Source organism: Ptychodera flava (assembly GCF_041260155.1).
Source record: "Ptychodera flava strain L36383 chromosome 23 unlocalized genomic scaffold, AS_Pfla_20210202 Scaffold_23__1_contigs__length_28996876_pilon, whole genome shotgun sequence".
In the NCBI taxonomy this organism is placed as follows: Eukaryota; Metazoa; Hemichordata; class Enteropneusta; family Ptychoderidae; genus Ptychodera; species Ptychodera flava.
The window spans coordinates 18,470,479-18,484,302 of NW_027248277.1; the positions used below are offsets into that span (position 1 = coordinate 18,470,479).

General features: G+C 39.2%; 2 protein-coding genes across 2 annotated transcripts in view; both read right to left on the reverse strand.

Annotated features, from left to right (window-relative positions):
• Positions 1-2,891: 2,891 nt before the first annotated feature.
• LOC139123553 (kelch-like protein 12) lies at positions 2,892-6,607 on the reverse strand. Its single transcript, XM_070689725.1, has 2 exons — positions 6,342-6,607; positions 2,892-5,658 (listed from the first exon to the last, which is right to left on the reverse strand). Exon 2 carries the CDS (start codon positions 5,622-5,624, stop codon positions 3,474-3,476), a length of 2,151 nt encoding a protein of 716 aa, XP_070545826.1. The 5' UTR covers positions 5,625-5,658; positions 6,342-6,607; the 3' UTR covers positions 2,892-3,473.
• Positions 6,608-8,410: 1,803 nt separating this feature from the next.
• LOC139124019 (uncharacterized) overlaps positions 8,411-13,824 on the reverse strand; it is a 28,128-nt gene continuing 22,714 nt past the window's right edge. The window contains exon 5 of the mRNA XM_070690152.1: positions 8,411-9,288. Within this exon, the coding sequence (XP_070546253.1) occupies positions 9,179-9,288 (110 nt within the window). The 3' untranslated portion in view covers positions 8,411-9,178. The remainder of the gene's footprint in view (positions 9,289-13,824) is intronic.

A 13,824-nucleotide genomic window follows, 5' to 3' on the forward strand; every position in this document is an offset into this window, starting at 1 on the left:
ATGGACTACATTTGTTGGAGACCAAACAAGCTAAAATCAACTTCACCTTGGCTTTCTATTGATTTTTTACTGCATTTTAACTCCAAATACAGTTTACCTACTAACTAAATCACCACATTATGTACTCTAAGTTGCTGTAGGTCTAAAATCGGCAAAATTAAGAAAATCTCTTTTCAAAATTTATTAATTTTGTTCATATCAACACAATCTGAATAAGTTATGGTACTACCACTAACTGAAATCTTCATGCTAAATTTCAAACCAGCATTGGAAGTGGTTGTTTTAAACATAATTTTTACCAACAACAACAACAACAACAACAACACCAAATATTGCAATTGTTCATCTCATTCTGACATAGTAATATATATAAGAGAACATTTGTAGGGATTTACAAACCAAATTCAAAATCAATACTGTACAGCAGAATATTTCTGTGATTTTGTTTTCGTCAACAATTAGGGAAAAACTTTACCAAAACACAAAATTGAAGATATTTCTCTGAAAATTTAAAATAAGCAACCTAGTAGCTGAAATGCTCCTTTATGTTATATAGGGAATAACTTTTTGTAACACATGTTTTGATGAAGGAGGAAATCTTTGATAGCCCACTCCAGGCCGGCCTGATCAAAATACACACGGTAATAAAGATTTTACTATAGTTTCATCATATTTAATTAAAATCATCTGCAGGAACATGTCTACAACATATCAAATCTATTAGACAAGAAGTTTTTGAGAAAGAAATTTTTTGACCAAAAATGGCAAAAATTGCCCCAAAATACAAAATTACCGATTTCAACCTAATTTCAATATATCATATTAAAAAAACTCTAGGAACCTGTTTACTAAATATCAAGGTAATCAGATAAGTAACTTTCGAGAAAAAAAAATTGACCAAAAATGAGAAATATTGCCCGAAAAATACAAAATTGCATATTTCATCCTGATTTCAATATATCATATTTACATAAACCCTTGAAACCTGTACATTAAATATCAAAGCTATCAGATCAGTAGTTTTTAGAGAAAAAAAAATGACCAAGAATAGCAGAATATTGCCCCCAAAATACAATATTACCACTTTCAACCTAATTTCAATGTATCATATAAAGATTAACCCTAGGAACCTGTATTCCAAATATGAAAGCAATCAGATAAATAATTTTTGAGAAAAAAATTTTAACCAAAAATGAGAAAAATTGCCCAAAATATACAAAATTGACGATTTCATCAGAATTTGAATACATCAGATTTTATCAACCTAAGGAACCTGTATACCAGATACCAAAGCTATCAGATCAGTAGTTTTTTAATAAAAAAATTTGACCAAAATTAGTAAAATTGCTCCTAAATTACAAATATGAAAATTTCAATACGATTTGTATAAATTTGACTGAGGTTGTCCAGAGGAACATGTGTACCAACTTTCAAAGCAATCAGACAAGCGGTTTTAGGGAAAAAGATTTTTTGACTAAAAACTGAAAAAAATTACCTCAAAAATAGAAATATGCAAATTTCATCCAAATTTGTACAAACCTAATTAAGAATACCTAAAGGAACCTGCATGTCAAGTTTCAACTCAATCTGACCAACGGTTACTGAGATTTAGCAATTTGCAGTGTTTCTTCCTTTTTTCCCCTCATTTGCATATTTTTGACACTGACAAGTTCATTTGAACAAATTCACATCTCCACGCCTAGGTGAAGTTGTACACCAAATACTAAGACAGTAGGTGCTGCGGTTAAGGAGTTTTTGACGTGGACGGACATACATACATACATACATACAGACATACAGACATACATACATACATACAGACAGACAGACAGACAGACAGACATCCATCCATCCATCCATCCATCCATCCATCCATCCATCCATCCACGCACGCACGCACGCACGCACCCACGCACGCACAGACAGACAGACAGACAGACAGACAGACAGACAGACAGACAGACAGACAGACAGACATGCCAATGGATGCAAATGAGCTGACCCACTTTATACGATAACCTCTCTTTGGTATATATACGTATACCAAATGATAGCTAAAAATACAAGTGGGTCGTGGTATTTCTTCTCTACCCTTCAAAGCACGACCGTAACAGTTATTGCATCCCTTTATTTTTCTGTTAAAATCCCATTTTGTATTCTAGGGATCCAAAGGCTGCTATAAATACAGGTTTGTTATAATGGGGGTGCACGTAGACTCCCTCTAGCCCACAGCCTAATAATTCTTGACTGCTGACATAGTGTCATCCTTTGATAGGATCTAATACCGTGCATTTTATGCATACGAATTGTGTTTTTGTCTGTATGTACCCGTTTAACAAGTCAAGTGGTGATGAAAATTTCAAGGAATATGCAAATTACTCTTCTTATAGTTTCTAATTGAAAATATCCAACCCAAAGTTACCCAACGTATCCTGCAATTGACATTTACTAGATGAGAAATGCCTTGTCTGTCGGTCATTTTGAAAAATGGCTGCCATGGCAACACTTTATCAGATTTCAGTGCCTCGCTATCTGAATTTGTTCAATACATATTAAGACACATCTGAGCCAAATTTGGTGCTTTTATCAATAAATGCACAAAGGATTTGCCATGCTGCACTACTAACCTGAGATATGTGATTTCAACGGTTTTCACGGGTGGTATTATTGTTATTTTTTCATCCATTTACTCCTATTTTCCAAACATTTTTACGAAAACCTCTATAAAATGTTTCTTCGTAACATTCACAATGGAATTGTGACGTCATTTGAAATAAGACTCATTTGCATAATCTGCGATGAGATGCTAATCTTACTGAAGGCGTAAAGTAAATGCAGCTTTTCCAGTGCGACTCAATCAGCTGCTGACAAAACGAATTCAGACAAACGTATATATTTGAACATCTGTTTATTGCCGCTGAACATAAAAGAAATCCTTGACATCGTAATTCTGAAGTTTCTCATCACAAAGTGTTCTTGTGCAAGTGTCGACAAAAAGGTTGGCAAGCTGACCGCAACCTTCAAGATGGAGAAACGATGAACTACGATACACATCTCTTGTCTACTATATCTATACTCATTTATTTGTTATTTAATTATTAACTTTCATTCTGGCGAACAATTTATGAATAATTAATTAATTTATTATTTATTTATTTTCTCAATATCATTTACCTTTAGAAAAAAATATGGTTGACACATAGCTTTTCATGGATATTATAAAGGCAACGACACTATACAAGATATTCTAATAGGCAGACAATAAAAAGACATCGTTAATTCTCTTCGGATATTCAGTATTATCATTATAATATCTGATAACTTTGCAACATCAGTTACAATGTCATATCTAGCACTTTATAATTATATATATATACCGTACGCTCTGTGCCCAAGTTCAGAGGTTGCCATAAAGCCATTATGGTGATAACTGAGCGCGCAAGCTATCATGCGTATAATCAGACGGCTGCATTCTACATTTGTTTGCTGTGTATGTGTTTTCGTAGCGGTTGTATTTTGTTCATCACTGCGTATTTTGGTAAGGTCATCGACGCCTGCACCCAGAATGCACTTGGCAAGTAGCTGACGAATTTCCATCTGTTCTCTTCCGGGTCATAGCTTTCGATGCTGCGGACGATACCCTTCCACATGGGTTCCTTCAAACCACCGATTGCGTAGACTTGACCGTTGCAGGCGATGGCACTGCATCGCTGCCGGCTGTTACTCAGCTGTGCAACCTCCTTCCAAGTGTTGCCATGGAAATCATATTGGTAGACAGTCTCCATCAACTCATCCTGGTTGCCAAGGAGATACATCTTATCATTAACTGTGGCCGCTGCAGCGTGGGATGTTTTAATTGGAGCCTCAGATCTCATCTTCCAAGAATTACTTTCGACATCAAATACTTGCAAAACGCGGGTGAGGGCTCCACCATTGCCCATACCACCGACCACGGCCATTTGTCTCCCACAAACAGCGAGGGCATGATAACACACTGCCTTCATCATGGTGGGCTCTTCCGACCAGGTGTCCGAAACCGGATCATACTTTTCCATATTTTGGCAACGTCGGCCAACACCTGGTATGTATACATTACCATCGATAGTTACTGATTTGTGTCCAACGTTTCTCTCGTGGATGTGTAAAGGAGGGGCTTTCTCAAGCCAGTATTCTTTAGGAATCTGGTAAAGCCAGGATCGCCCTGTATTAGTTGTACAGAGTATGGCATCATGGCCAAGGGTAGTCGCTGTAACGATCTGCTCATGCTCAGCATCCGGGAACTCGGTAAGGATGTACCACTGATCATCCGAGGGGTCGAACACCAGAACTTGATTCTGCTGATGTCGGGTTTTAAACGAAGTAATTAATACAATGACTTCTGTGAATACTCTAGAACGCATGCGTCGGTTCGCCAGCGCATTTTCCGTGCGCTCTTTGTATGACAGACTTCTAAATTTATCGGATTCCATCAGGTAGAGGTCAAAGGGTATATCTTTCAGGAGAGCGTCCTTGCCAATGATTCTTTTAAGATATTCTTCTGCCATGAAGGGAAACCGAATTTCACCCAACAGGTCCTTTAGATAAATCTGTCGGCTCATGGTATCATGCTTCACCCATTTCAATAGAGCTTCAAACACATCCTCCTCCCTGACAACGCAAAGATCAGATTTCAACAAATCTCGCAGCCTCTCGTTATCCACGAGAAGAAATTCGCCATGTTGTGCGACAGCTGGAAAGTGTTTCAATGTAAACTTCCACGCGGCCTGACGCAGATGGTCACAAGCTAAATCCTCTGCCAATCGTATCACACCCAGGCAATTCGAAGGATGCAAGTGCTGTTGCATGTAGGTGCAGCATTTGTCGAAAACTTCAGGAAATTGAAATAACAGGGAGCATTCCATCAGTCCCTGCACAGTCTCATCTGATATAGTTACATTTGAAGTGTATGCGAAATGGAGGAGAGATTCGACAATATTTGGATCAGAGTCTTTCAGGTTGATAATGTCCTCTCCCCTCTCAAGCATCTCGTGGCTGAACATGGCGCGGAAGTATCGGCTACTGGCGCCAAGCACAACTCTATGGCAACGAAACTCCATGCCGTTAACGCGTATTGTGACATCGGTCAGGGAGTTAATGAGACGCAACCTCTGTAAGCCAACAAGGACGTTGTGAGCGTGCGCGTCGTGGACGAATTTCACCACTGACTGCTTTTGATCCTCTATAAATTCTGCGCATGCGTGTTCCAGCTTAGGAATTTCGAGTAGACTTGCGAAGTCTTTCAAATTATGAACGTTTTCAATGGTGATGTCAATGTTACCAGTGTATGCATAATTAATTATATGACCGAACATATTGGCTCTACATTCATTTTTTCCCATGGCAACCTTTCTTATTTTGTCTGACTCTCTGCCATGCGCTATCCTGTGTTGTAGGGAAGGGATTGCAGCCGCGACCACAACTCCATGGCAACTAAAACTTTCGCCGTCAACTTCAAACTCGGTGTCAATGAGCAAGCCGTCACGCTTGAAATCTCTCAGCATTTGAAGGGTCTGTAACTCAGCAGACGTTGCTGACTTGATGACAACGCCACCTAGCGCTGGATGTGAAAATGTTTTTTCGGCCATCTCTTTGGGCGGAAATGACGTCACGATACGTATTCTGGAAAAGAAATGTATAAATCACTGGACATATTTCTCATATTACGACGTGGGTTGCATTTTAGTGATGTAGTCAGGATACCACAGTTTATGGCATCCTGATTACATCACTGAAATGCAACACGAGTGTATAGTCTCTCTCTCTCTCTCTCTCTCTCTCTCTCTCTCTCTCTCAAGAATAACATGGGATTGTTAAAACAGCATGATGGCACATGTACAGCACAGCTAACCTCATGACTATATCTGATGCGTAATGAATATTGCATTGCATTCTATCAAGACAAACGATCAAAGCTGAATTTGCAAAGTGCTGTCATGAAAAATGTCACGGGTAAACAGTGACTCCCCAGAAATTCAATGGTCGGGCCCTGTATACGGGTATTCAATGGATAACGGTGTCCACGTCCGGTTTCAACGCGAAGAGTTCCTGCCTTGGCGAGAATGTGAGCGATATAAAACAAATTATTATTCATGATATGCATAGAAGAGATATACAAGTTGGCGACAATGGCTAGAATTTCCGTGATATCAAAAATTTAGTCTCTCAATCTGAGCTGTAAATCGACGTGAAGCGCTGACTTTCATTAAAGATTATGATTTTATACACGACAGGGTTTCGAGGTAAAGCTGAGCAGTTGGGGATTTGAAAGCAAGACGTCTGCTGACTCACTGCGTCATACATACCTAAACAGCGCAGGCCGAGTGTATCGAAGACGGGCTTCAGACTTCGGTATCGCTGCGTCAGTCTCTTGGACGGTGGCAGCGCGGAGGTCCCCGTACAGCGGCAGAGAAGTCGACAGACCTGGCGGTGCCTTTAATGTTGACGCATCGACAATGTCGGGCGCATCAACAGGCCGACAGACAGCCGATACACGTATATATCTGGACTTGGTAGGCTGCTATCGTCGAGATTACGTAGGCCAAACACTGTACTAAATCTTGACGACAACTTCCGGGTTGAGCTTTCAGGGATTGACCATTAAACATTGAGGGGGATGTACAGCAAAGCTGCTTTTCACCGTATTTTCTCCTTTTTTTTAAATATCACGTTTCCTCATATTTGCAATACACAGGTTCGTCTAATGCATTAATTTTTGAAACAATTCAAATATTCTCTTTCAGTAAGCCGTTTCTTAATGTCAAGCCGCAGGTGAAAGGAGGCATAACAGTTCATACCATTACGATACTCTGTGGCGCCCTCTGGAGATATTTATCAGTCGATCAGCAAACTCAAAGTCTTGTATTTGTCAAAAAGAAACAACCTCTTAATTTCATTTTAAAACCTCACGGCATTCTGAAGTAGGTGATATACTATTTTGTAATAAAAAATGTTAACGTATGTAAACTTTATTTTCAATTTACTCCATGTTCGCAAGCTTTGCTCGTTCATAATTCATAAAATTGTCCTAAACTTCACGATTTTTTGCGTATTGTATGGAATTGGGTCATCCCAGGTAACGTGGCGGACATGACCTCGAATGAGCCATTTCAAGTAACATCCCGCCACGGTAACGATATACGAATGCAAAATTTTCATACAACGTCTATTTAATCTAAGGTAGACTACTTATCCATAAAGTTTGTTAAGTCCACGACTTTCGAAAATTAACTCGTTTCTATGACAACTACATTGGTTTCAAGTTAGTGGAAGCTTGCGTGGTGATGTGCATTTTGATGCCTTTTGCACGTACAATGTCGTTGATGTAATGTCATGTACAGTAGCCAACTAACCATCCCTGAGGGTTACGCTCAATATATTCATAAGAGGGTGTGCCCCGCAAGGTGAGATATCTATCCATGTATACGGATTTCAAGTCAAAAATTTCAGGAGGGTCGTCAGGTCATTTTACCGTTATTCTATTACATCTGAAGGTTTTCCTAGAGCATAGGGACATTTCCCCTTTTATTGACCGATCTGCAGGTTTTATCTGGATGAAAGTCAAACTCCTTGCCAAACAGAGATTCCATCTGCTAAGACGTCTTATCCATTATGTGCCTTTCTCGTGACTCATAGATACTTTTCCCGCCAAAAATGCTTTATTTACAGGAAAATCGCCTTCCTAAATCAGACTTTTCTACTGTCAACAGAGACACTTCACGATCCTATGCACGAACTCTCTCCAAAGTGTTATGCTTCACTGTATGTAGCTATTGTCTATTACTAGTATAGTAATTAACCCTTTGAGCGCCAAAGTCCATTTTTGTCACCTCTATAAAATGTACCCAGTCAATTTTTTCAGATTTTTGCCAAAATTTGATAAAAACTGTTGTCAATGAAATGTGATGTCTGCTTGGTCCAAAATTATCAAAAAAATTACAGAAAAATTGATAAAAATTGGTAAAATGTTGCACAAAAAAATTTGGCGGGAAAAAATACGGCGATCAAAGGGTTAAGTATTCATCATCTATAATAGTAATAGACGACTTCGTCTACCGACTGCTTTCTCAGACCTGGTCATATTCCACACAAGGTATACCTTTTTGTCGGCAGCCAAGTGAATATTTTGCGCAAAACTGCTATTAGCCTACCGTTTTCTCTGCACATATTCCACTTTTTCGCCAAGACAATGAGGGTTCATCTGTGTAAGTTGAGAGAAACAGGTAAAGGTAGCTAGTAGGTATAAGAAAACTTAGTATCACGCAATAACAAAACAAGAACGCCACAAAACTGATAAAATTGACTGCAGTGCTTGTTTACGCTCCAAGTTGACTCCATTTTATTCAATAATGACGTTTACAGTCCCAGTGTCCGTTAAATGCAAACTTCATTTGATTGCACACATACAGATCAAACGCCCATCTAGTGGAATCTGACTTTTTACCTTTTTTTATACTTTGCCGTACATCTGCCCGTTGAAATTCATTAGTGTAGGCAATTTAACCGCCTGAGTTATAGTAGCTTCACAGTCTAATGGCAGAAGCGGCCATACAAACGAAAAAAAATGGGGATGGAAAGAAAGAAAAACTTGTTTAAAGGGACAAATTGTGTTTGATACGAGATACTATTTATATTGTTTGATATGTTGTAAGATACTGATTGTATGGGTGACCATGCGTGTATTCGACCCCGGTTTTAGACACGATACATGAAACCATCGCGAAAATGAATTAATTGTCATGACCATCAATTCATTTTCGCCATGGTTTAAAGGTATACTGCCACCTGTTCGAATTTTGCCACTGTTACCATGGAAAGAGAAAATCTAACCAATCACAGATTTTAAGCTGGTGGCCGCTTTTTAAAAACAGCGCCCTCACATGGGCGTTTGGAATACCAAGGAACGCCCCTTTGACCATATATAGGCATATTTAGATTACAGGTGACTGTATACCTTTAATGTATCGTGTCTACAGGTGGGGTCGAATATATGCATGGTCACCCATTCATTCAGTATCTTTCAACATATCAAACAATATAAATAGTATCTCGTATCAAACAAAATTCATAAAAAATGGCCGACTTTGTCCCTTTAAAAAAGAAAAAGACTTGTTTACTGCACAGCCCTATACATGGAAGTGCATTACGCTGCCAAGATCCTCAGGAGGTCATCATCATGGCAACCAGCAAAGATAGCGACCGCAATTATAATAATCACATCACTTCTGTAGATTTGTGTACCACTTCTGGAGTCTGAAAAGAACCAGCGAAAATGTACTTTAACACATTTATATTTTTAGAGACTTAATCTGATTTTTTTCTCCGTTTTTTTTTGTCGTGTGTGTGAATAAACAAGTTCTTTCTTTACTCCACAGAGCATATCAAAATACTAGGTTTAGCATGCCAACACAGCGACTATGTAAAACGCACCCTTATGATTTACGTTTGAATTCTAGTCCAGAACAAAATTCACTTGTCAACAATAACAATGCAGTCTACACATGTACAGGCTGAGCTGACAAGATGAATTCTTTGTATCTCAACATACTATGTGTGGCAGAACAAGACACAGTAACTGACATGCAAAACAAAAATGACAGTGATATATGATGTTAAACTGTTCCAACAATCATTTCCATTCAAGGTAATACATCACCAGGTCCATGGGGTATTTGTGATTTACAAAGTTAAGTAGGACCATCCTGAACCACTGATAGTTAGCGGTGGTAACAGGTGTCCGGAATGGATAAGTGTACCCTGCTAGCATGCTACACCCGTCAGGATTGGTCCCAAAATTGTCTAAATTGTATGAAGTGATACAGAAGTCGGGAATGTTGCCGGAAATCATTTGAGTGACCGAGGTGCCGTATTTGGCCACAATGTCGTCATTAAAAACATCAAAATCCACAGCATCTAATCCCGTAAACTATGCAAGAAAACTTGCTGTACAATGACACTGGTTTTGTACATCAACAAGCGGGCAGGCGTGGAGTTTTCGAGGCTGGTGACTGACAATGCGTACGCCACTCGGTCACCGTGATTTGCATGTTTTATCCATATATGGTAAAAAGGGCACGGCTTCCATGTTTACTTGTAGAACGTCATCAGTGCTCAGTACAGTATGATTGGCAATGTAGTGGTCATTGCGTGGTCACTGAAATGAAAGTCTGTCATTGGCCTCGGGTAACCCATTCTTCTTCAGGTAGAATGCACCTCGGGGACAGACATTCGGACCCTCAATTTTTTTGTCAACATTTTTCTTCTCTGCCGCATGTAGAGGCTCATTTTAAAGATCCTAGAGTAAGGGATGGACCATCAGATCTTGGTAGGTGAGGGTGGACACAATCAGATTGTGAATACTTTTTCAAAATTTTAAACTTTTGAATTTTTTTCCAAGTGAGTCACGATGTCCTAATTTCTTTTCTACGTAAACTGTCAGATTTATCATTTTTTCATTCTGATTTTATTTTGTTATTTTGCTACCTAGTATGAAGATTTTTTACTAATTTTTTGCTTTGACTTCTTTTTTCTATTTTTGACCACCCCCCAAGATCTAATGGTCCATCCCCAACTAAAGTTTTAACCGCCTCATTATTTATTTTTCCCCTACAGAGATGACGGCCATGTTGATTTTCAAATATTTGTAATTTTAAGATAATTTTTGTCTCAGGTACCAAATTTGCATGTACGATAACCCCCGATTTTCTTTTGAGTTGAAAGAGAATGGTGAAAAAGCTTTGTTAAGGAAATTTTGAGCAACCTTTTCACTTTCCAGCTTAATCAATAACCTAGTAAAATAACAAAGACATGAACGCACTGAGATACAAACACTCAAATGTTGTAGGAAGTAGAACAGGAATAATTATTGTCAAAATTATCAAAGTTAATACATCTACTGCCCTGCTACTACCTACGAGTAGTGTCACTGTCACTGCATACCGGCGGCAGTGAGAGATAGCTATCCAGTATTCAGCTTGCGAACTGAGTCTGTGAATATGTACCCTCCCTTCATTTGTATCATTGAAAAATGACATTCACTCTGGACTCTAATTATCACCCACTTTTCACTATGCAAGCTTTAGTCGACAAACTGAATATTTTGTGTTTCAGCATGCTGTAGGGAGACAGCAAGAAACTATATTTGATATACTGCATAGAAATATTGAAAAAAATATCAACAGTTGCAGCTTCTGCCCTGATACTTGCCCTACTTGTTTGTTTTTTGTTTTACAAAAATTCATGCAATTTAGATTTTTCGAGACAAAAGTAATGAAATGTGCCAAATGGTTCTAGATCTTGTTTAATTATTACTAACATTAGAACAATTGGGTGACATTGAGGTAGAACGCACCTCGGGGACAGACATTCGAACTTTCAAACTTATACAATTCTCTTCTGACCTACCACATGTGGGGGTTCATTTGAAAGCTCTTGGTGAAAGAAAACTTTTTACCGGCTTAGTTTTTCGAAATTCGAAAATTTTTACTTTTCTCCATAGAGTTAACACAGGGATGGCGGCCATTTTGAATTTCTAATATTGGTAAATTTTGGGTAATTTGTTTGTCTAGTACCAAAATTTGCACGGTGACCTCCTCATTTTTTTTGATTTTGAAAGAGAATGATTGAAAGATTCCTTGAGGAACGTTTGAGCAAAAGTTTAAGCCTTTCACTTCGAGGTGCATACTACCTTAAAATGTTGTTAAATTTTCATTGAATTACCCACCAAGCCTTGGAATCGTGACAAAAGGGAACCAAAATCTTTTCAGCTCCCCCTCTTAAGACACAGCAAAACTTTCAAGTCCCTCCTCTACTACCCCTAAAATCTTCGAATCCCCCTGAATTCATCCAGTGCCCCCCTCCCCCCACCAACTGTTTTTGTCAACGCAGTCTAAGGAATTCCGTCAAATGCTCTGTCAGGCTTAAACAATAAAAAAAAAAACTTTGACATTGAGTGGTCCTGGGTGGTTCCTATTTCTGCTGACCTTCGAAAAACAATTCTTATGACCGGTTTTACGATCCGCCCACCGCTTTCCTTTTAATGCTCTAGTGAGGATGGAAAGCCTACCGAAGACAACTGTTTGTTTTATTGTACTGCTTTTTGAAAATCAAATACAACAGACGCAAATCTATTATAGAGTGCCTGTCTATCGGTTTCCAACGCAAACACAATAAATATGAGGACAGTCGACAAAAGAGATGAACTTAGCTGTCTTTGGTGACCTTGAATTGAGGTCACAGTTCAACAACCTCTAGGGAGTGTCCAGTTATGTGGCCCGGGGTTGGCCGCAAAATATTTCCTGTGTATCAGTCAAAATGAGTGAACCCCCTCACACATTGCCCCCCCCCCCACTTACACATTGCCCCCCCCAAAAAAAAATTGATGATCCCCTTTTTAGATGAAAAAAAGTCTCTCTCTCTCACCCCCCTCCCCCCTTCCCGGCCCCAATCCCGTTCGATTGCTTGGATAAGTAATGCTCTAATTTTGAATGATAGCACTGGCCATTACTTGTGCAGAGATGCTCTATTATGAAAATAACATCGGTGGAAAGGTTTTTTTTGCCAAGATCCTGCCTGCTCTTCTTTCCAGCTTGTATGCACAGTATACTGTCTCAGAAGGTTCGAAAGCTTTTCATCACTTGATGTGCTGCTGCCAATTTCACGGATTACAACATCATGATCCTCTTCCTCGGCAAAAAGCTCTGAGTCTGATATGTCACTGTCACTATCTTTCAAAATAATCAGATTCTGTCTCTGAGTTTCAAAGTGTTTCTGGTTTCTCCAGAGTACATCGCTGGTAACTGTTTTTATTTTCTTCTTCTTTGTTCCCTTCTGTTGACAGATTGTGATGAATTAAAGGGATATAGTCGTCGGAACTGCGCCTGTGCGACTTTCTTGTTTACAAACAATGTATTTTGTGCACGATAGCAAGATGCACCTCATCATCATAGCTGCAACATTTAAATTATACGATGATAGATTACGACAGACACGTTTAACTGTCGTCAATCACCACAGCGCCTTGGACACATTGTTGCCATGGGTCGTATGGGTCCCATACGACCTTTGAGTGCAGTTCCGACGACTATATCCTTTAAGTATTTGTTCAGACTGACGCCGTTTCTGAAAATTTAACTTTTGAAATTTCTTTTTGCTTATAAGGAATTCTGTCAAATTTTCTGTCATGCTTGAAAAATAAATAAAAGAACCCCTTTGACATTGAGTGTTCCTAGGTGGTTCCCTTCAGCTGACCTTCGATTAACGATTTCTACGACCGGTTTTACGATCCGCTCACTCTCAGTGCGTACTAGACCCTTCCTTTTCGTACTCTGCTTAAGATTCAAAACCTACCGAAGATAAGTCTTTGTTTTGTTACACTGATTTTTGAACATCAAATACAACAGAGGCAAATCTATTATAGAGTGGCTGTCTATCGGTTTCCCAGGCAACCACAATGAATACGGGCTGTCGTTCGTGACCCTGAATTTCGGTCACAGTTCAACACCCTAGAGTGAACGGCTTATTTGGTTAAACACGATAAATATGGCGACAGTCAACAAAAGAGATGAACTCAGACAGCTCTCTCTGATGACCTTAAATGAGATCACAGTTCCAAACCTTTAAGCAAGAGTCTAATTATGTCGCGGCCGGTGGGGGGGCAAGTTCTTCCTCTGCATCAGTCAAAATAAGTGAACTCCCTTACCCATTGCCCCCGATGACCCCCTTTTTAGATGACAAAACTTTTATGGCCCTTCCCCCCACCCCGAGTTTGAGTAAGTAATGCTCCAATTT